This window comes from Pinus tabuliformis, chromosome 3_2, assembly GCF_031772625.1.
Source record: "Pinus tabuliformis cultivar Carrire ecotype Pingquan chromosome 3_2, CPIR1, whole genome shotgun sequence".
In the NCBI taxonomy this organism is placed as follows: Eukaryota; Viridiplantae; Streptophyta; class Pinopsida; order Pinales; family Pinaceae; genus Pinus; species Pinus tabuliformis.
In genome coordinates, this window is record NC_142302.1 from 538,962,706 (window position 1) to 538,985,762 (window position 23,057).

The 23,057-nt window shown below is 35.2% G+C and overlaps 1 protein-coding gene across 1 annotated transcript; it reads right to left on the reverse strand.

Moving 5' to 3' along the window:
* Positions 1 to 4,401: 4,401 nt before the first annotated feature.
* On the reverse strand, positions 4,402 to 10,117 carry LOC149181641 (uncharacterized). Its single transcript, XM_089418373.1, has 5 exons — positions 9,765 to 10,117; positions 8,486 to 8,635; positions 7,570 to 8,157; positions 6,725 to 6,838; positions 4,402 to 5,995 (listed from the first exon to the last, which is right to left on the reverse strand). The coding sequence occupies exons 1-5, from the start codon at positions 10,089 to 10,091 to the stop codon at positions 4,976 to 4,978; spliced, it is 2,199 nt and encodes a 732-aa protein (XP_089274499.1). The 5' UTR covers positions 10,092 to 10,117; the 3' UTR covers positions 4,402 to 4,975.
* Positions 10,118 to 23,057: the final 12,940 nt, after the last annotated feature.

Genomic DNA, 23,057 nt, shown 5'->3' on the forward strand with positions numbered 1-23,057 from the left:
GGCTGTAGTGAGTGTCAGCTTCTGCTATTTGGCTCCCAGACCTCTGATCTGCTCCCATCAGTTATGAAAGGGATAGGTTATTGCCACCTAACCCTTGGCTGATGTGTTGTTCTATTTCATCGTTATTTCCTTTACTTGCCGTTTCATATTCATCAAGGACGATCTCAGGCTGTAGTGAGCCCCAGCATCTGCTACCTAGCTCCCAGACCTCGGATTTGTTCTCATCAGTTATGAAAAAGATGGGTTATTGCTACCGAACCTTTGACTGATGCAATGCTTGGTGTGATTTAGCCTTTTGAAGTAGTTAAGTTATAGACATGCAGCCATTTACTTTTGTAGCCTTTAAGTAGCTGTACTACGAGCATTACTATGACAAGTGCTAAGCCTCAGACTGAGACACTTTTTTGAAATAGCAAGACGTTCCAGGGGCTGGGGCTAACCTCCTGTCCCTGCCATGCTAGCCATCAAGTTTCCCACCGTTGGTTACATATAAAAATGTGGCCAGGGGAAAGGGCTAATGGCTCGCACCCACCATCAAAGCCCTTTACCTTTCCGACGTAGGTTATTTGTGGCTGCACAGGACCTGGGCTAGGGCTTATAGCCCACCCCCTCCGCCAAGCTCCCGAAGTCCTCTGCACTCATTCTTGTGGCATGTTCCGTGACCAAGGGCTGGTCCCCATCGCTCCATTTCTTTGTTTGCCTTTACACTATGGTCTTATGGTGCTTAAAACGACTCGCAAGTCAGGGCTCACTCCCTGACCCTTCCTCCCAATGCCCCCATAAATAAACTTTAAATAGGAACAAAGAACATATGGTGTAAGGAAAACGATGTAGGAGAGTTGGTAGAGGCTGTAGTTCCATTATGGCAGGTCACCTATTCAATCCCTACTCAGGTTGTTGAGTTACTAACTAACTTTTTAACTACTGTGGCAGCCTTCCATTAGGCCACCAAAACAAAAGTCAACCAATGAAAATGTGAAAACCTTCACATGTATGAGCCTACCACTTGGAAATCCATGATTGGTCGACTGTACATCTAGTAGGAATGATGACATCAGTAGTATGGACTGCACAGTCAGCAGCCGAGTCAGCCTACCTACAAAAAATTGTGTTGTCGACCAAAAGCTTCAAAACATCATAAATTTTTCATACGACATTAAATTGAGGCGATTCAATTGTCTTTGGAATGAGAAAGGTGAACACTACAAATTGGCAGTAGTTTTGAAAGATTCTGGGAACTTTCATTTTTGACTAAAATTTTGGTCTCTAAATCAACAATAGTTATCGTTTTATTTGTAATGAATACCTTTGATTCCAGGATTAGAACATAGTATTAATTATTTCTTGCATGAACTTGATATGGTTAGTTTTTAGGACATAATAGCGTTTGATTTCTTACAAGTCTCTAAAGTCTTTATCTGGCATTTCAAGTGTTGCTTCTCAAAGTCTATGAACCCTAGATTGATAGAAGTGTTAGAAAATCAACCTAACAGATATATCAGTCAACACTCATTATATATGTTCTCATAGATCTCAGAGGATGAGTGTAAACACATAGGGCCAACAAACATTAAGCTTGATGTGAGTGAATTGTATGGATATAAGTCACAAATAGAGTTGATGACATGTGAACCAAATAATTACAACTCATGCACAAGTTTCACTGCCAATTATGAGCTTTTCCCAACTTACGTTGAGATTTCTTCTCAATTATAATTTGTTCTTAATAATGAAATAATTTTTATTTCATAATTATGAAATTGTGATAATAATTATGAGAAATTAGTCAATTATGTAATTTTATCCCTATATCATAGAATAACTTCCTTATAGGACCTATAGTGGTAAGTACATGTATAACACGCCTCCACATTTTGAGTCTGGTCATCAATTGCCATATTTCACCATTGAACCTAACTATATTTTCCCTTCCATTTTTTTTTAGAGAATTTCGAACTACAACCATTCCATACACTAACACCTCAAACACCTAAACAAATTTTTAATCTAGTCTAAGCTTTATTCTGAGTATATCATCACTTCTGATCTTGATATCATCCCTCCTTGGAAGCCACTCTCTCAAGTCAAAGTTGATTAGTGGTGTTCCACTTGTTCATAATGTGAAATTGAATACACTATTATCCGTGTCCAAATAGGGCCGTAGAATATCCCCAATTTCATTGAAAATTTTACTTGACAACAACTTCAAAGGAATACTCAAAATTTTTGGTCACGTGGAATAGGTCGAATGTGATTTATATGGAGTCCAAAACATATATAAAAGTTTCTTGGCATGAGAAATGAGGACCCTAAAACTATATTTTCCCTAAAATCAACATTGTATATTTATATGTTTTGAAAGTAACACCTAATTACCCCTGTGGCCGTGAAGTGGAATTGAGGGTTATAGTCTTGAATATGTCCTCAAAACCTTGGTATCCAAAGATGTAGTGACTATTTAAAGACATTACTACTAAAGAACCTTCTAGCTAGATATTTACCTTCCTTTTCGAGAAACTATTCCTTAAGGATGTCTTCAAATAAATAAAGTTTTACTTACTTTTCTCTTAATTTAATCATCTTCCTTTCTCTATTTATAAAGTATTTTGATGGAATTGAAACATATAAAAAAAAATATTTACCTTGTGGGTTCAACATTGACCAAATTTTGACCTGCAAAACCTTGTTTAGTTCTTAGGAATCCATCCCTTCTATCACAATAAGATTTCTTCAAATTATTTGTAACGTTTGTTAATCAAGCACCTAGAAACCCTACCCTTTTAGTTAGTGTCATAAATTATGGAATCATATTTCACCACATTTATCAGAGATGGAATGAGTACTGACTTCTCTTCAAAGCCGATGTGCTCTAGATTTTTAACCATAGTATGTAATTCATGTCCATATTGTTCTCATTTTCATTGGCACCCACTAAAATTAGCATTGTAAGAAATAAATCCTTCCAGTTCTATCTCAACTTAATTTTCCCCGAAAAAAACTCCACTACAATTTTCACTGAAACATTCAGTGGGGTGTTCAATCTCCATAGGTCCTTGATTCCTTAGAGCCTTGGGGTCATTACAAACTACTTCATTAGAAACAAATATCCTAGTAGCTAAAATTTTATAGCTCTTCAATAGATATGACATATAGTTAGTTAGACCCTCTTTGAAATCCATCATTCCACACTTACCATTTCAAATATCAAATTTTCTTTTAAGGATGTTTCTACAATTATTGTGTGATCTTATGGAGTTTTTATAAATCTTAAAATAGACAAACTTAACTTTTCTAGCAAATCTATCTTTTATGCTAACCATAATTCCACCTTCAGTCACTTAAATTTTTCAAATCTTCATAATTTAAATATCTTAAAATAAATTAAAACCATTTAAAACAAAATTACACAATAAAAATTCTGCTACTTAATTTAATCCAATCTAAAACCTTTAATAACTTATAGACTCAAAATACTCAATTATAAACAAATTTTTTTATAATAATACTTTAATTTAAAATATAACACTAATATCCAAAATACAAGCCCATCTCACACTAATGTTATCTTAAAATCCTCTAATTTTTATTTTTAAGATTTCAATATTACAATGATAAAGCTAATACAAGAATTTGCAAACTTGATTGACAATATTAATATTTTAATATAAATATGAATACAAAATATATTTAAAATATTGATTTCAAATCTATACTTTATATTTAAACAACAAATGTATATAAATTCTAAATTTGAAAAACTGTGTTACAATTTTCCCTCAAAGTTTCATTGGAGTATTAGATCCCCATAGGACCATTCCTCAGAGCCTTGGTATCATACAAACTAGTTCATTTGAAACAAATGTTCCGATAGCTAAAATTTTACAATCCTCTAATAGATGTCATATAGTCAACCATAACCTGATCGTCCTTCCCATCCATCATCCCACACTTACAATCAAACGCCTGAATTCAGTTTTCTGTTACACTTCACGCAGCTTTCCATGGTTCTGATAATTAATTGCTCTTGCTGGGATACTTATGCATCTTTGAAAGCATCTTAAAGAGGTCTTCTGATAGTCTCTGGAACTTTAAAATGACAGGTCTCAACTCAAACTTTTATACATTTATCAGTCTCTAGCAGAGAAGTTATCACATTAATATTTTGACCATGATTCATAATACTCATGAAACCTTCAAAGCGTGCTTAAAACGGGACCTCTGATAAACCCCAGGTGTACTTGGAACTATTGAATGATAATTTCAATTTAAAATTTTATCATTTACCATTCAAAAAGTAATGATAAGGATTTGGAAGTCTGAGCACTTCTGATCAACCCTACCATTCAAACCGTAATGATAAGGATTTGGAAGTCTGAGCACTTCTGATCAACCCAAGAATACTTGGAATTTTTTTGATAAATCCCCAGAGTACTTAGAATTTTGAATGATAATTCCAGTTTCAAATTTTATCATTTATTATTCAAAAAGTAATGATAAGAATTTGGAAATTTATTAACACCGGTGACTTTTGGTGTAACCATTTTTTTTAAGGAAGAAAACAGAATTTCCCCACCTTTTAATAAAAAGGTACAAACATTTTTCAACCTCCACTTTTCCAATCTTATGGACTCCTTTGCCATGACTCAGATTGCTCTAGTTCTCATGCTCACAGGTTCATGCCCCTCATGCTCACAGGTTCATGCCCCTCGTACCAATTTTTGATTTGTGGCTCTCATACAACCTGTTGGCTTCATCATTGCCCAATTACATGCATGAGCAAGGGAAGGGTACAGAGAAATCCGATGAGATCAAATCAGTCAACTCATCTGTGTGAGGTAGGATTTGTAATTAATTGAAGTTAATAAAGTTGTGGTGACATGATTTTTGCTACACAGAATTGTACACAGAATTGGAAACAGCTTGGGGGTGATAAGCTAACATATTCATGGATGAAAGGAAATCCATGGATTGCCTATCAAAGGTTTTGATTGTCCCTACTAGTTCCAGGCCACTGTTTAGGGGAGAAAGAGGAGGAAGCAGCAGAAAAAGTGCTGTTCGATTGAGAAGCCGGATGAAGGAATGATCTCCAACCTACAGCATTAGCCTCTGTAACAAACTGCGGCAACCCTTTTTCCCAATGTCCTGGACGTAAGATATTGCTATTGGCTGATATTGATGCTTTGTCGGTTGCTCCTGACTGAGATTGAGAATTGCCATTGCTGATAATGGACGTGATAGCATTTGCAAGTGCAGCTGTGAAGTTGGGATCAGATGTAATAGCAGCAGTTGCAGCACCCACTGTATCAACTAAAGATTGATGTGATCCTGATGAATTATTGCACTTTGTAGCTGCCTCTGCCACAATGTTCTGAATCAAATTCTGGGTGGAAGGTCCTGATAAAACTGCTTGAATTGCTCTTGAAGGATCAATAAAAGGTGGGTGTAGCTGGAACTGTTGGACGGGGAGATCATTATACTTTGTACCAAGAGGTAAAGGTTTGTTGTATGCATGTGGTTGAGTGTAGTAGGCATTATTATTCCAATGATTTGACCCTGAGGGCAGTGTTGAGGAATGATCAGAACCCATTATTGAGCTGTTATGAGAAAACAAGCTCGGCCCGGGTGATGGATATCGGAATTGAGAGGGGAAGCTGGTGGTCATTGGTGATCCTGGTGATCCAGCACCCCTCATGCGTAGGACTGATTGGGAACTAGGATTATTTGTCAGGTCCAATGTGATGGAGGGAAAGGAATTCATTGATGTGGTAATGTTAGGATTGGATCCAACGAAATGACCCATTCTGTTATTGCCTACCCCAAGGAAGTATGAATTGGGATTCATGGCTTCTAGGCTGGAGGTTGAACCAGACAGAAGCATGCAAGCTGCTGCAGAAGTAGTGGAAGCCATGGCAGTTGCAGCAACATTAAGAGGATGATTGTGCGCCCCCTCGTATGTTGTGATCAATATGGACATATCTTCATGACATCTTTGTACCTGCATGAAAAATATCAATCCCACTTTAGGTAAAAAGATAATTTTATAAATATCCTAAACAGTAACCATAGTATCAATTGAGTAGTACAGTAGTATCTAAGATTAAAGATAAAATATTATAGCTAGTGCAGTTATATAAATTAAATAGTTGGTATACTTCTAATATATTTTAATTTATATAAGTTTTAAATATTTAGCTAATTATACATAGTATATTATATTGAATTCATTAAAATATCATTAAAATAATTAGATTGTAACTTTATTTTTACATTGTTATTAATAATTATAATTATAAATAATATGTAACTTAAATTTAGATATATTTTAAAAATATGTAACTATAGGTTTAATCTTAGACACTCACTGCATAAAAAATCTTGACTCGTAAATAATTCTTCTCACAATATTATGGGCCAATAAAGTGGCTTATGAAACCACATGTCCAATATGACCTGTTGACATGACATTTTCTTTAATTAATCTAAAAAACTTCATTTAGTTAGAGATGAATATTAACCTTTGATCTATCAATACTACTATGAATATTCCAACCTATTCCTTGAAGTTAAATTTCTACCATCTACTTAATAATTATGGCGTAATTAGAAATTTCAAATTTCCAAACCTCCCGAACATTTAGCAAATAATTATTAATAATAAAAATCTATTCTAACACTTATCAGCTTAATTATATAAACGGTGAGAGTTCATGCAGATCATATTGACCTGTTTCCGGACCGGACATCCTGGTGACACTGTGCACCGATAGTATGCTCTCGGGCAGGGATTTCCTTTGGCTATCTTTTGACCATACTTCCTCCATTGACAGCCGTCGTTCATCTGAAACGTCAAATGTAAATTGTTACACCATGTTATCAAAATCATATCAGCAAATATTAAATCATCCATCATAAATTACGTGACAGTATAGTAAGTTTTTTTTGGCTGTTAGGCGAGTAAGTGGGATATTCGGCTAATTATAGTTATCAGGATGTTTTGGAAGTTTTGGTAGGAATTTGGCTAAAATTTTTTTGATTAAATTTTGAGTTGGGTTGTTTAATTTTGTTTTTGATTGTATATATAAATTTAGTATGGTAAAAAAAGTGAAAATACTTGAATTGTAGAGAATTGACTATTTAAATTTATGGTTCGGATAGATTACTAACAAATTTTAAACCATTAAATTAAGACTTCTATGATCCATATCAATTTTTTGAGAAATATTTTTAGCTATAATCACATCAAAATCCATTTATCTACAAATAAATTTTAATATAATTATAACCTAAATAATTTTTTTTTTTAATTTCTCAAAAATTTTAAACCAATTAAACATATAAATAATATTAAACAAATTAGACAATAAAATAAGCTTGAAAAGCCTCCGGAAACATCTAACCGATGAACAAGCCATTCACTGGAGTACATGCATTAGTATCCAGTATTTTACCAAAACTACCATCCAAACTAAATTAAATTATATTTGCATGTTTTAATTTACAAAAACGGTCTGCAGATTTCATTCAATTTGATCATACCAGATACATTGATTAGAAAGTTCGGAATCTTACTGTGGGTCCTTCACATCTGGCCCGAACTGATACTCTGGCTTTTCTCACCAGGGGTGCAGCTTCTGAGTTCTTGATGGTGTCATGTGCTTCTGAGTTCTTGCTGGTGTCATGTGAGATCTTCATTGTTTTGTTTGGTGGCGAAGACCCGCCTTCTCGTTGATACATAGTTTCTTGATTAAGTTGAGTACTGTTTTCAGGGCCAAGGTATGACTGGCGTTCGGCATTTGACAAATCCTTGGAGTCTGTCTTTACTAAACCAGCATCTGATCCAATCTCAGTACTGTTTCTCGCTGAAAGGTTTTCTTCATCAGAGTCTCGGCTTATTTCTTCGTCCTTGAGTTCTAAACATATGTTTAGGTCGTTGATATTTTCTACTGACTCGCCATCAATACTGCTTGAACTCACATCTCTTCTGGAGTTTTCTGTAAGTTCAAATTTTTCACATTCTGCCGGCTCTGTGGTTTCTCTTTTGATGAGATTATCTTTATTTGGATTGTTGATTTCAGCAATATTCGAAAATGGGAGTGATGGATTTGTGAACAGAGAAAGAGTAAGGAATTGTGATTCATCTTGACCTTGTTGCAAATTCTGAAAGGGTAAAATTATTGTTAGCAACAGAAACTAAAAAAGATGGTTATAAATTTGTTATAAGGTACATATGAGAAAGGGTAAATAGTAAATTATTTGGTATTCTTCATGACTTTAAGATTCCAAAATATTTGGGAAACTTATAATAAGAATTAACTATATCCAGATTAAACAATTTTTCTTTTTGTAAAAATCATATAAAAGAAATTTTCTTATGTGATTTTTTAAATTTTTTTTTGCTTAATTCATTATAGATCACAAAAATTTGAATATGAAAAATATACCTAAATTTTTAATTATAAATACTTTACTATTGGTCAAAGATCACCTGCTCACTCATTTCGGCTTTGCCTTCCCTTTGCTGCTGCTTAACACTGAACAGATGCATCTCAAAATTATTCCCTAGCATAGACAAATTCGTTTTCAAATTATCGTTTTCTTCTTCGAGTCGGCGGATGTCTAGTTGTAAAGCATCAATCTGTTCACAATGGGTAAATGAATAAATCATTCAATATACAATGTAAATATCACACAGATGAAATTGGGGATATTGAATTACAACACAGAAAACAATTCACTAGTACCTTTAGTTGAGACTTGCAATGTTAATGGGAACGATCGATTGGATTCGAATCGAACCAGTCAAGTAATAATTCATATAGACTAACATACAGAGAATTTAGGTTTGCTTCAGAAGAAAATAGGATGTGAGAATTAGGTGCACGAGTTTTTGCAATGACATGTGAATCAGAAGCCCTCAGTAAAGCAGCAAGATCTCAATAGTTTATATGGTTTGCAATTTTCCTCTCTGAACAAGAAGATAATTGCATCATAGACGTTTTAGTGCTTCAAAACATTGTTAGATATAAACAGAATTTAAGAAAACAAATGTATCAGAGATTTTTTTAGAACTTCAAAGCATCAGTATTATTACAGATAAACATATTTAAGAATGTATGAGTAATTTTCATATTTATTTTATTGGGAATCGATCATTTGGACTAATCTCTATTTCCGGATGTAATGGTAAAAGTTTGGAAATTTACTAAAAACTTGTCAGTTTTAGTGTAACTGAAAATTTCAATACATTATTACAGCCTTGGCAAAGACTGGATTCCCCAAATTGCCTTTGAAGTGAGCGTTGGCTCAATTGTGACACTCGCTTCATTAACAATCAATCACATGAACTAGCTACCATAATTGTATTATAAATGTTTTAGAAATTCAAAACATTAAAAGTATGAGAGATGTTTTACAAATTCAAAACTTTAGAATCATTAGAATTGACACCATCCTAAAACTAAATGCTACTGAACATTTTTGCCTAATTTTTCACTCATACCAACAAATCCTACTAGTCTCCACCTAAACTAAAAGTGTTCTCTTTTGTGAATAGTGAATTTATAAATCAGTTAGATTATCTTCCTTTGAGTTTTCTAGGCCTTTGTTCTAATGGGTTATGCTATATTTGAATCTTCACTGAGACCCAATAAGCTTGTACAGCTCATGAGCACTTGACATCAAAGATTACTGCTCATAAAACATCATTTTCTGACAGCTGCAGCCTGCAACTAGCAAAAGGTAAAATAACTAGATATGAATCATACCTTTCTTTGTTGGTCGATTGCAGAAGTTATGGGTGTAAAAGCCTTTGAGGAAGAGGGCTTATCATAATAATTACTGTCATGAATCTGTTTAGAGGTCTCAGTAGCCTCACGTTCCTTGAAATTTGACACGGAGTGTTCATCTCCTTCGCCAGTTTCTTCATCCAGCTTCACAGACAGATCAATCTCCATAACTCTATCGAATCTGCCTTCCATGGCCATCTTCTTTCCCAGGTTGGGATTAGTGTTAATGGATTCCTGCCCAAAGGGGCTTTTCTGCTCAGTATTACGACTCACTTCGGAGCTTGATCGATCCCCTTCAACAGGCATGATCAGACCAAACCAGAGACTTTCGCTTTATTAGATGAAAGAGAAGAGAGCGAATTTTCTTTGCAAGAATCTTGCTTTTCTTGGTTTCTACTGAATCCAATTGAACAAATTGGAACCCAAACCCAAACCCAAACTCAAATTCAACTGCATTCCTTCACGCAACAGATGTCAACGATTCGTCACGAAGAAAGAAGAATACCAACATGGGCGCCGCCGCAGGTACCGTGAAGAATATATGATTAAAAAAAAGTAAGCAAAGGTCAAGCTTGCCAATTCCAAATTTGTATCATTTGGAGTGGTTCCCACACTGTGGACAAACGTGACAGAACGTGATCTCTTATGACAATGGCACCGAATTTGGCAACTTCTTTATTAAAAAAAAAACTGCTCCATCCACCAACGTAGTTCGTCATCGTCCTTAGATTTTAATAAGTATGAGTCTCAATGGATCATCCTCTAGTATTCTTGGACTCTTTCTTGGACAGTTCTCTCATAGGCCAATTCTAGCTAATATAAGACACAGTAACCAAGCAGCCCATTTATGCTTCTATTTTATTATATTTTTTTTTAACTAAAGAAATGTTATTATATAGGGAAAATGTTTAATACATTCAATAATCCAAACCATGTGTACTAAGAAACTTTACTATGTATAGAAATGTTTTTTAATAGGTTCAATATTAATTTATTGCATAAAAAGAGGCAGGCTTTGTAATAAACAAAGATAACCATGGAAATTCATTTATGATTTTTTATATTATTATATTTTAAAAATTATTAAAAATTAAAAATAAACAAAAATAAATAAATAAAATGTTATGAAAATTTCTCGTACATTGTGTGATGTTGATGGGTGTTCGATGTTTTTTTTAACACTTTACCTATCCCAAGGACAGAAAGCTCATATGATGGATGATGAAAAAGTGCCCTACAAAGTATAAATGGAAGAAAGTTATAAGAAAAGAAATTTGATTGTTAAAGGGTAAAGGATCGTGAATATTAATGATACTTTAAAACTATTAAATATTGATTTATTAATTATTTTGGCAATAGAAAAGGTCAAAGTGAAATATATTAATATATTAATAAATTGTTGAGTGAAAATTAATATCAATTAAATTATGATTGGGATTAAAGGAATAATTAAAATAGAATAAGTCAAATTAGACTAAATTAATAATGAGGTAGAAGTATAATTAGAAATGTTAATGTAAATTAATAATAAAAAATTGTACAATTGAATTTAATACTAAAGAAATTATGAGACACATTAAAAAAAAGAAGAAAAGAGAAAATGGAATTACTATTAATAAAATAATTGAATAAATAATGGAATTAAATATTTCTATTAGATAGTACAATAAAATTAAAATAGTATTAAAATAGAATTAAAAGTTAAATCATAAATGGAATCCAAAATAATATTAGGGATGGAGATAATGGAGAGAAAAATAGATATATTAAGATTAGATTAGATTAGTTTATGAATAGGATAAGTAATCTTAGAGAAAATGAAGGAAATAGAAGGGATTAAGGATGAAACAAATAAAAGAAAGAGGAGGTGATTGAATAATGAAAGAAAAAGATGGGATAAAAAAGAGGGTAAAGGAGAGGGGAAGGAGAATAAGGGAAAGTGAGGAAAAAGGCGGGGAAATGCTACAACTCCCTATCCACCATTAGTGCATACTAAGGGTAGAATGAGATGTTACTGTGGTTGGCCCGACCTCCAATGTTTTGTTTTGGAAATGAGGTTTAAAAATTTCATCATTTTCCAAACTCTTAAAAATCCAAATAAATGTTGCTATTGCATTCATCTTTTTGAAAGATTTCTGGAAATATAAAATTTTACTCACCTTGACTCTCAGATCAAAAGATATGGTCATTTAAAGATTTGGGCAATGACCTCTTGCCATGTCACCAGAGTCTGCTATGTGACATCCACATGGACCCCATATAGTTCCCATGTGGCACCCCATGTTGTGCCATGTCAACATGCTATGTGGTCCACATCAGGGCATCACATTGTGGCATGGGCCATATCACCATATGTGGCCCCTCACATAAAAACCTTGGCCCTTTTCTCTCTTTGTCCTTTGCAAAACCTGAGGGTCACATCAGCACTCGACCCGCCTCAAGACATAAAACCCAACCTCTTCTCACGATGCTCCTTCGAAAACCACTAGGGTGATGTTAGCACTGGGGTGACTTAACCGTTTAAATTCCTTGAGACCTAAATTCTATTCACGAATTTTACTAGGAATTTATCTAATATTCCTCAAGACGTAAATACTGTGGTCATATTTTTCTAATGTCTCCCTCTAAATTCCATGGGACTGGATCTGTATCTGTCAATTGTCGAGGATATCTTTGTTCCCCAAGACGTAAATACACTAATCATTTTTGGTTGTCCTCCTCTTGAAACCATCGGGGTGACATTAACCTAGGGTGACATCATTCCCCAATCATGTCAATGTCATGCTGTCCACATGGCCCCATCCTAAAGTGTTATGTGTCACCCTGTTTTGGCCCACTAGGCCCTCCAAAAGGTTGAATCTGATTTCCATGTGGCATGCCACCATTGCACCATGTCAAGTCCTATTAGGCTCTCGGCCCCTTGCAAAATAATATTTTACCCGTTATAATGAATTTTTTGGAATTTTCATAGTTTTGTGGCCCTAAGGCCTATACACCACTTTTTCCATCATTTCCTAGGCCCACCTTCAATCCTGAACTATCTCCTTGGCCAAAATATTTTGTGCGCAAATGAAAAACCTTGGGGTCCCAACACCTAGGGGTCACATCCATCTGACGACTCTGGTGGATTCTAGGAATCAATGGCCCTAATTGTCACAAAGATTTCCCTTGCCCTCTTTTCCTCACCAAAAATCAAGGGGCACACACACAAAACCTCTAGAGTCTGAAGGCCCCGTGGTCCCTTCCATGCAACAAATGTAATACGACTAGGGATTGAAATCTTAGATTAAAATGAGGGAGTCACCCCACTCCTCATGATGTCACACAACCCCGGGTCTCTCAGTTGTAATTTCAACTTGTGGTTTCTTAGGTATCATTCGATGACTATCCTAGCCCCCGTCGACCCCTTCTCCCCATTGTGTCACTGGGGGGGACGGTCCTTCAGTTGTCGTTCCACCTTGCAATTCTGTTCCAGCCCTTGGCACATTTCGAATATAGATATATATGGCCTCCACCATAGCTCTCAACTCACAACCATGGAACCAATCCCCCTAGAGTTTACAATATATGCTCAAACACACACACACACACACACACACACACACACATATTTGCGTGTGTGTGTGTGCGTGCACGCTACAACACTTAGTCGCTCAAGCTACTCCCTCTTATATATATATATATATATATATATATATATATATATATATATATATATATATATATATATATATATATATATATATATATATATATATAGATAAGAAACCATCATGTCTAAGCATAATAGTTATGAAAAAAGGCTTATTTCTCTGAAGATTGTATTTATGTTCATAAACATTAAGGTCTATTGTTCAAATCATTTTAATGCAAGAATTTTGTTAATAACATAGATTCACCAATATCTTTTACACTCAAGCAGTTTGGACTGATTTCAAGCTCCTATTTTCACAGCAATTCACATGTCTGTTGTATTGAAGAAATTAAGTTAAGCTCAAGCTCAAGAGTTAAACATAGGAATTAAATCATTCCTTAGAAAACCGCAAAATAACTAACATTCCAAATTCATACAGGAAATCAACATTCCTCAACATTAACCTTAGTATTCTAACAATACATTAAACATGCAAATAATAATATCCACAAGTGCAAGAACTTATGTGAGTATCTAATAACAAAATTCTAGCGACTGAGATTGGTACTCTAACGCTCCACCCAAACTTAAATTAGCTTACATTGTAGCCTTTCTTGCTTTAATCACCCTAAAGCCATATTTTAGAGGAGGTGCTTTATATAGGAACTCTCGACCATTACTCACATATAGTGAATAAAGCCAATTTTTCCCAAGTGTTCTCAATAGCTCCTAGTTGTTACACCATTGAGACATTTCATTTATTAACAATATAGAGGTGATTCATGCAAATATAGGGAGTCACAATCCAACTATAGGAGGAGATTCTTTCTATTATATTAACATGGGAAGGTCCATCAGTTGGATAAGATACCATGGCAGTACAAAGATCACCTTTTGAGGTAGTTCATCAGTGAATGCAAGCACTAGTGTTCCCATCCTAAGGCTATATCTGGTGTTTTATCAACCACAAAAGTACTTGAGTGTTTTTCTATCCTAGCCAGTAGGTTCATCAATCCATAAACTTCCTAGTGGGTTCATTAGTCCTAAGACAAGCCATTCCTTATTGGTTCATTAGTCCTAAGACAATCATTTCCTTATGGGTTCATCATTCCTTAGCCAAGCCACTTCTCAGTGATTATCAACCAGCAAGCCTTTTTGGGTTAATGAAGAAGGTACCATCAAAGCAATCTTTCCCTTCCTCTAAACTCTCTCTGTGTGATTTTTTTCTCTTTCTTTTTCTTGTTCCTCCCATGATAAAATTCTCTTCCCCTTCGTAATTATTTCCCCAGTTGGTTTCCTCCACCCATGAATGACTTTGTTGCCTAAATGTAGGCATGAATAATGAATTCCTCCTCATTGAATGAGTCTTTATTTGATTGTTTGACCTCAAGATCCACTAGCCGAGTCTATCACTACCACAACGTGGCTTGTCTCTTTGTATCTTCCTCATTGATATGTTCCTTCTTGGCCTCCCACTACCATCATTCCAACTGTATCCACAGTTACGTGGATGTGTTCTTAACAACCAAGACTTCCTATCAACTCATCCCTTTAGAACTTAATTTTGTCTTCTTTCCCTCGCAGGTTTTCCCAAGAGAGGCATGGCTCCTATCCTCTCCTCCTCCAACTTGTATAGTCAACCTATTTAAGGCCCGCCAATCAACCCATGAATGACATTAAAATAATAAAGCTTCCTCAAGCAATCTCCCTCCCTAATCTATGAAATCTATGTCCCAATTCCTCATCCATATTTATTTACAACAAAATGATTTTAAATATTTACAATGGGGGCAATTAGCCAGGGGTTGTCACAAACCCCACCCGAATGGAAGAACACGATCCTTGGTATTCTATATTCGAACACAAAAAGAAACATGCTTTAAACAAATCACAAAACCATTTGAAGCTTTATATACACAACTTCATATAATTAGTTTTGACACACAAAATTGCTCATGTAGCAAGTTAATCAATATAATAATCCCATAAAATCATCTATTTATATTTTAAAATTTACAGTGCTCTTTCCTTACCTCATCCTCATATTCATCATGTTGTTGCACACTTTGATATCTTCCAAGTTGTTGTTTTTTACCTTTTTAGCCAACTCCATTCACCCAAACTGACATTCCAATTTCTTGCATACATCATAGAATACAATCTCTCATGAGATTCATTGTAAGGAAATTGAAATAGATTTGAGTCATACCTCATTATAAAATTTATCGATGAGGTGAACATTGAAATTTTCATGTACCTCTTATCACAACATAACTAATTAGTTCATAATCATGACATCCACATGAGTTCCATGATCACACAACAACAAAATCATAAATCATCTAGGGATTCCTCTTGCCCAATGGATTCTTCACACAATCAGGAATATTATTTGGGTAATTGTTTTTTTATCCCAAACAAGCCATTCATATATATGCACAAAATAAATAGAACCAATTATTCTTCCACAAGAATGATTCTCGACATAAGCCTATCAATAAAAACGGATTTTCATGCATTCATTTAATCATCAAGATATTAATAACATACATTCACATATGCCAAGGAAGATCGAGGTTAATATGACCTCTTGTATCCATGCAAAGTATGCATTCATTTGGAGTAACAATTTTCCAAGTTGGCCCAGAGGAATTCTTCATCAAAATTCCTTCCCTTTTACCTTTTTCTTCATCATCATTATTAGTATTATCAACTAAAATCATTGTTGTCTGCAATAATTAGTAGTTCATTAGAAAACATTTCTTTGCTCAAGTTGTTCACACACTAGCAATTTCCATCATGCATATATTTTCTTCATGCATGCCTATTGTAACTCTGAAGAAGGTCATTACTCAATATTTCAAGCAATGGTCTTTCCTTCCCATTTTCCCAATGGTATTCCAAGTTTCCTGGAACCCATTAAGTTGCAATTCATCAATATATATATGATATTTTTTCTTATCCTAACACTATGATGGTTCTCAACCAAAATCCTGTCATTCTAGACAACACTAGTATTCCTTCACTACGTCATAATACAAAGAATGCATTTCCATACTCAAGTGATATATCTATATGTCCTATCACTTTCCATTTATTCGCATGGACCTAACCATCCCACCTAGTTATCATACTCTTCCTTCCTTCCTTCAATTTCCCTTTACTCATGCACTGAGCTTCATCCAAGTTTTAATTTTCTCATTAGGTTCCACTTAACTCTTCCCCAGAGCTTCGTTACCTTACTTCTACACCCAACAAATTTCTGAAGACCCCGAGACATAGAAGGCAATAATAAAAGAAAATTGAGAATCATAAAAGTTCATAACAACAATACAAAACCATAAACAAGGTAGTATGACCATGCAAAAATCAACTGTCAAAATAGTAAGTCAAGTAGAAAACTAATCATGAAACACAAAATACAAAAAACATTCAACAATTCACAACAAATCTATCCCCATGAGTTCTAGTGTTTTTTAATATTTCATGAGTGGACGCTCAACCCATACCCTCTCCAAGGTTTCATGCAACCTATTAAATCCATCGCGTCCCACTAATTTCTCCGAGGGATCAATCAATGTTCCTTAGAGGGTCTTGAGGGAATGTCCCATCCTCCTTTTTCTTCCAACATTATACATTGTTGGTCCATGTGCACAATAGCTCTCACAAGCTACTTTTTCTCTTGTTGTATTAGTCTTTCTATGTGCAATCCTATACATTCAATTGTTAGAATCATTAATGGAAATGAAATATAAACTATTTTCCTACCATGATATGCCAAGCATGTTTCCCCGCAGTTACACATAAATCTCAAAATTCTTTTTGGTCTGATGTCTCAAACCAAGGACATAAATAAGCATATTTAATATCTTAGAGTAATTTTAAAAGATCATAATATTACATGCACATGTACATGTCAGCTCATTTGTAATCATGCCTTCATAAAATTTATATTTCAGTATCCTTTTCAAGATCAAATATAGTTGGAAATAAATGCTATATCAAAATCAAGATCATTAGTTTCATTTAGTCTCTTTACTGAAACCAATAACAGCAATTAAATTTATCCTCTATACAATCATTTATAGCTTATTTACATTTGATTCAAACAACAAACAAAAATGGATATGTTTCCTACATCTGATCATCCATCTCCCATGTCGCTTCCTTGGGCACAAAGTTCCTCCTTTACAACTTGAATTGCTCGATTACTCAATTCTGGAGCATGAACTATCTTCAATATAGGATGCATAGAGGTTCCAACTAGAATCTCCATCTAGGTATACCTTCCATCTCGATAATTAATTCCTGGTGATTGTTCTGAGTGATATACCAAACTGTCCCAACTTCATGAATGTTTTACAACCTTGATCCATTGTTCTTACATTGTGGGAAATCCCTTAAAGATTCCTCCTCCATAGCCTCTAGCCCCTTCTCTTGCATCCTTAGTAGGTTTTCCTTTATTAGCAGCTTTGAACTTCCATTGTGCTTCATCTCTATTGGTGGTGAAACTTCCTTCCCTTTCTCCAAGTGGTAGACCAGAATTTCCCAACTTCTTCCATTAATTTTGAAACTACCTTTTGCCTTCCAATCAATCTTAAACTCTATATTGCACCTAGACTACTTGTAACAATGTTTTAATTTCCTGGATGCATCCTCAAGAGTTTTAGGATCATCAAACTCCATTCGGTTTTTAAATAACTTAGGCAGATCGTTGAGATACCTATAGACATTCGCCTTTTCGTAGCTCAAAAATTCTAGAAATTTTGTAATATATTATTTGTCAGATAATTGCCCCATTTTGAGCTCATATAAATCCTTGGCCTTGTTATCATATCATTCTTCAACCAAATACTTCTCTCGGAAGAATCTTTCAAATCTCCTCCAAGACAACTCTTCTTCTCAAATGTCATTGAAATTCTTCACGTCTTTTGACTAGACATCTACCTTACCTCTTAGGATGGAGATGGCTACCCTTGCTTTCATATTTTTAGATTAGTCATGGAATCTAAAAACCCTATTGATCCCTAGCAACCATTCCCCTACATCTTTATCCTTCTTCACCTCGCCATCAAATGTGGCAAGCTTTGCCTTCTTAAACTCTTTTGGCATAAACTCCTTTCCTCTCCTTCTTGGTTGGTGTCTTTTTTCTGTGACACTGGGTAGTTCTTTAGTGATTTTTATCCTTCTCTCTAAAGTACTTAATGGAGTACCTCCCCTTACTATGTCTTCTCTTGATAACCTATGCCTTTTCCTGGATCTACTTTCATCTACTCCGCTAGTTCTTTCCTCTTACTTCCTTTAGTATGATGAAATCTACCTAACCTCCTGGCTAGCTCCTAGCTCATGTTTTCCTTGTCTTTGTAGATATGAGAGACTTTGTAGTATAACTACATTCACTTCTTCTTGCTTTTCATGTGCCATGACCAACTTCTCATTTTCAACTTTATGGCTCTCTATTTCAATGCTTAAACTTCTTAATGTATCTATCCAATTAGGAGAGCTTGTGTCTCCTCTCTTCTCAATTGATACTTCCTCTTCATATGCATGTTGTGACCTATCAATGCTATATTACACCATTCTTCTACTCGTTCCTTTTAGGTCTTAGTGTCTTCTTAATGCATTATCATATACACACATATTTTTTATATCATCCAAAACATAAATGCATGACATAAATCATCACCTTGCCTTTTATTGTAAATATGTTGGTGCAAGGATATATGAAACATTACACTTAAATTTAATACATCAATAACAATAATACCCTATCAAAATAAGTACTAACATACTATATGCATATACATCACAAGAAAATACATTAAACAACACATATCTTCAATCCACATGACGATCGTCCTCCATAACAGGTGTTAACACCTACCACACCATTCTAGGGCCTTATCTTATCTCCAAATGTGTAGTGTTGAAACTCCACTCCGATACAACTCTATACCTCCACTCTGATACCACTCTATAACATACCCCCACCATTAGTCGATACTAAGGGTAGAAGGAGATCTTACTATGATTGACTTGAACTCTAATGTATTGCTATGGAAATGGCGTCCAAAAATTTCATCATTTTTCAAACTCAAAATATGAAATAAACATTTCCACTGCATTCATCTCATTGAAATCCTTTTGGCGATATAAATTTTCCTCAATCTGATTACCAAATCCAAAGATATGGCCATTTATTTTTTTTACCAATGACCTCTTGCCATATCATCAAAATTTTCCATGTGGAACCCACATGGAACTCCACATCATGCCATTTCAATTTGCTACGTGGTCCACTTCAGTGCATCACCCTATTGCGTGGTCCATATCACCATACTTGGTCATCTACATCAAAACCCCTATTGTTTTCTCTTTTTGTCCTTCAAAAAACCCTAGGGTGACATCACGCATATGTTTCCCACCCTAGGACATAAGCCCTAGCCTCTTCTCGTTGTGCTCCTTTTAAAACCACTGAGGCTATGTCATCATCGAGGTGATTTTACCATTTAAATTCCCCAGGAATGCAAGAATTCTTTTCATGGCATTTACTGGGAATTTATCTATTTACAGGATGTAAATACCTCAACCATATTTCAATAATGTCACTTTGATGTATCCCTCTAAATTCCTTGGGAAAAGACTTCTATCCATCAATTTCCAAAGATATCTTTGTTCCCCATGAGATAAATAGCTCGATCATTTTCATTGTCCTCCTCCTAAATCTGTCGGGGTGATGTCATTCCCTTGTCATGTTTACATCATGTTATCCATGTGGCCACCTCTAGTATTTCCATGTGCCATCCATTTTTATCAATGTCATCCAGGGACCCACATCATCCACCACTTGGCCACAGGCCCCACTAGGATCTCAACCCCTTGCAAATCAAGATTTTCCCATTATAACCATATTTTTGGCATTTTCATAGTTTTCTAGCCTCGAGGCCTATATGAAACTCTTGTAATCATTTATTAGAATTAACTTCTATCTTGGCCCTGTATTCCCAGCTAAAATACTTTGTGTGTAAATTAAAAACCCCATGGTCTAAATGCCCTGGGTCCCCATCCATTCAACATCTCTAGTGGATTCTAAGCATCAATGACTCCAATTGTCACAAGGATTTCCATGCCCATTTTCCACCAACCAAAAATCAAGGGGAACATATAGAAATCCTCCAAAGTCCTAAGTAAACAAGGTCCCTTCCATTCGATGAATGTAATACCACCAGCGATCAATAACTTAGATTAAAATGAGGGACTCCCCCCCCTCCTCATAATGTAATAGTGGGGGTATCTTAGTTGTAATTATAACTTGTGGTTTTGTGGGTCTTAGGTAATGACTATCCTATCCCCTTTCGATCCACTGGTTGAAATTGAAACGAGTGATTCCCCCTCCCCCTCATGATGTCACAGGGGGGGTTCCCATAGTTATGGTTTTCCTTGTGGTTCTACACTAGACCTCAATTCATTTTAAATATAGATATATATGACCTCCACCATATCTCCCAATGAAGTTGTTATCCATATGTGGCTATATATTTGGTCGCTATCCTTCATGAGCTTATTAACGCCTCAATCAAACTTGGTCATTCTATGTAGTCACACACACATATATATAAGTGGTCATTATGCCTAAGCATAATAGTTATGCACAGAGACTTATCCCTCCTAGGATTGTATTTATGTTCATAAACAAGGAGGCCTATTGTTCAAAACATTTCTCCCAATGAAGTTGCTATCCATATGTGGCTATATAGTTGGTCGCTATCCTTCATGAGCTTATTAACACCTCAATCAAACTTGGTCATTCTATGTAGTCACACACACATATATATATAAGTGGTCATTATGCCTAAACATAATAGTTATGCACATAGACCTATCCCTCCTAGGATTGTATTTATGTTCATAAACAAGGAGGCGTATTGTTCAAAACATTTCAATGCAAGAGCTTAGTTAATAATAGGGATTCAGCCATCTCTTTTACACTCAGGAAGTTGGACTAATTTCAAGCTCATATTATCACAAAGATTCACATGTTTATTGTATTCAAGTAATTAAGCTAAACTAAGGCTCAAGAATTAAACAAAAGACATAAACCATTCCTTAGAAAATTGTATAGGAGCTAGCATTCCACCTTCATATAGGAAATCAACATTCCTCAACATTAACATCAAAATTTTAACAATACATTAAACATGCAAACAATAATATTTACAAGCGCAAGAACTTATATGAGTACTTATTGATAAAGGAAGCTTCGAAACTGAGAATGGGACTCTAACTCTCCACCCAATCTTAGATTGGCTTATACTACAATGTTTCTTGCATCCAGTCCCCCCTAAGCTAGATTTCAGAGCTTAAGAAGGTGGTCTAGACAAGAGTACTCGACCATTGTTCATATACCATGAACATAACCCATTTTTAGTAGGTGTTATCAATAGCTCCCAATTGTTATACCATAGAGGAATTTTATTTATTCAATAATTATACAAGGGATTCATGCAAATACATAGACTCATAGTTCAATTATAGGAGGAGAGTTTCTTATATTAACATGGGCAGGCTCAACAACTAGATAAGCTACCATGTGAGTATAAAGATCACCTTTCTAGGTAGCTCATCAGTGAGTGCAAGCACCAATGTTCCCAACCCAGGGCTACACTTGATATTTCATCAACCCCATAAGTGCCTAAGTGTCTCTCGCTCCTAACCGAAAGGTTCATCAATCCACAAGATTCCCAGTGAGTTCATTAGTCCTAAGACAAGCCACTCCTGGATGGTTCATTAGTCCTCAGAAAAGCCACTACGTAGTGATTATCATCTAGCAATCCTTTTTAGGTCCATAATATGCCTACCACTAGAGCGATCTCTTCCTTCCTATGAACTCTCTCTACATGTTTTCTTTCTTTTCCTTTCTCTCACTCCTCTCATGTGGAAATTAGTTTCCCCTTCAGAATTCTTTCCCCATTTGGGTTCCTCCCTTCATGATTGACTTTGTAAGCCTAAACCTAGGAATGAATGAATGAATTTCCCCCAATGAATGAGTTTTTGTTTAATTATTTGGCCTTGAGATCTAATATCCCAATATATTTTTTCCATGTTGTGGCTTGTCTCCTTGTCTCCTCATTAGTGATATTTCCATTTATGTCCTCCCACTATTATCATTCCAATCATATCCTTGTTTGCATGGACATGTTCTTGATGGCCATAACTTCCTGCTAGCGCATCCCATCAGAACTTAATTTCCTCCTCTTTCCCTTGTAGGCTTTTCCAAGAGAGGCATGGATCATGTTCTCTCTTCCTCCAACTTGTATATTCAACCAATTTAAGCCCCACCACTCAACCCATGGCTAGCATTAAAACAATCAATCTTTCTCAAGAAATATCCCTCCCTAAGCTCTGAAATCAGTGTCCCAATTTCTCAACCATTTTTAATTACAACAAAACTATTTTAAATAATTATTATAGGAGGGGATTAGCCAAGGGATTTCATAGGAAAGGGTATGAGGGGGTGTATCATTCCTCCATGGTGGTTACATGATTTTAAGCTTGTTGATTCATGGAGACGTGTGACACCAACGTGGTTTCTTCTCACAGGAAAAGCCAATTTCATATTATTATTACCTAGACTATGC

Coding starts and splice junctions, on each gene's coding strand:
- LOC149181641 (XM_089418373.1), bottom strand. CDS start 10,091: ATGCCTGTTGAAGGGGATCGATCAAGCTCCGAAGTGAGTCGTAATACT. Junction 8,636..9,764: donor CAATCGACCAACAAAGAAAG/GTATGATTCATA, acceptor CATTGTGAACAG/ATTGATGCTTTACAACTAGA. Junction 6,839..7,569: donor CCAGATGTGAAGGACCCACA/GTAAGATTCCGA, acceptor TTGACGTTTCAG/ATGAACGACGGCTGTCAATG.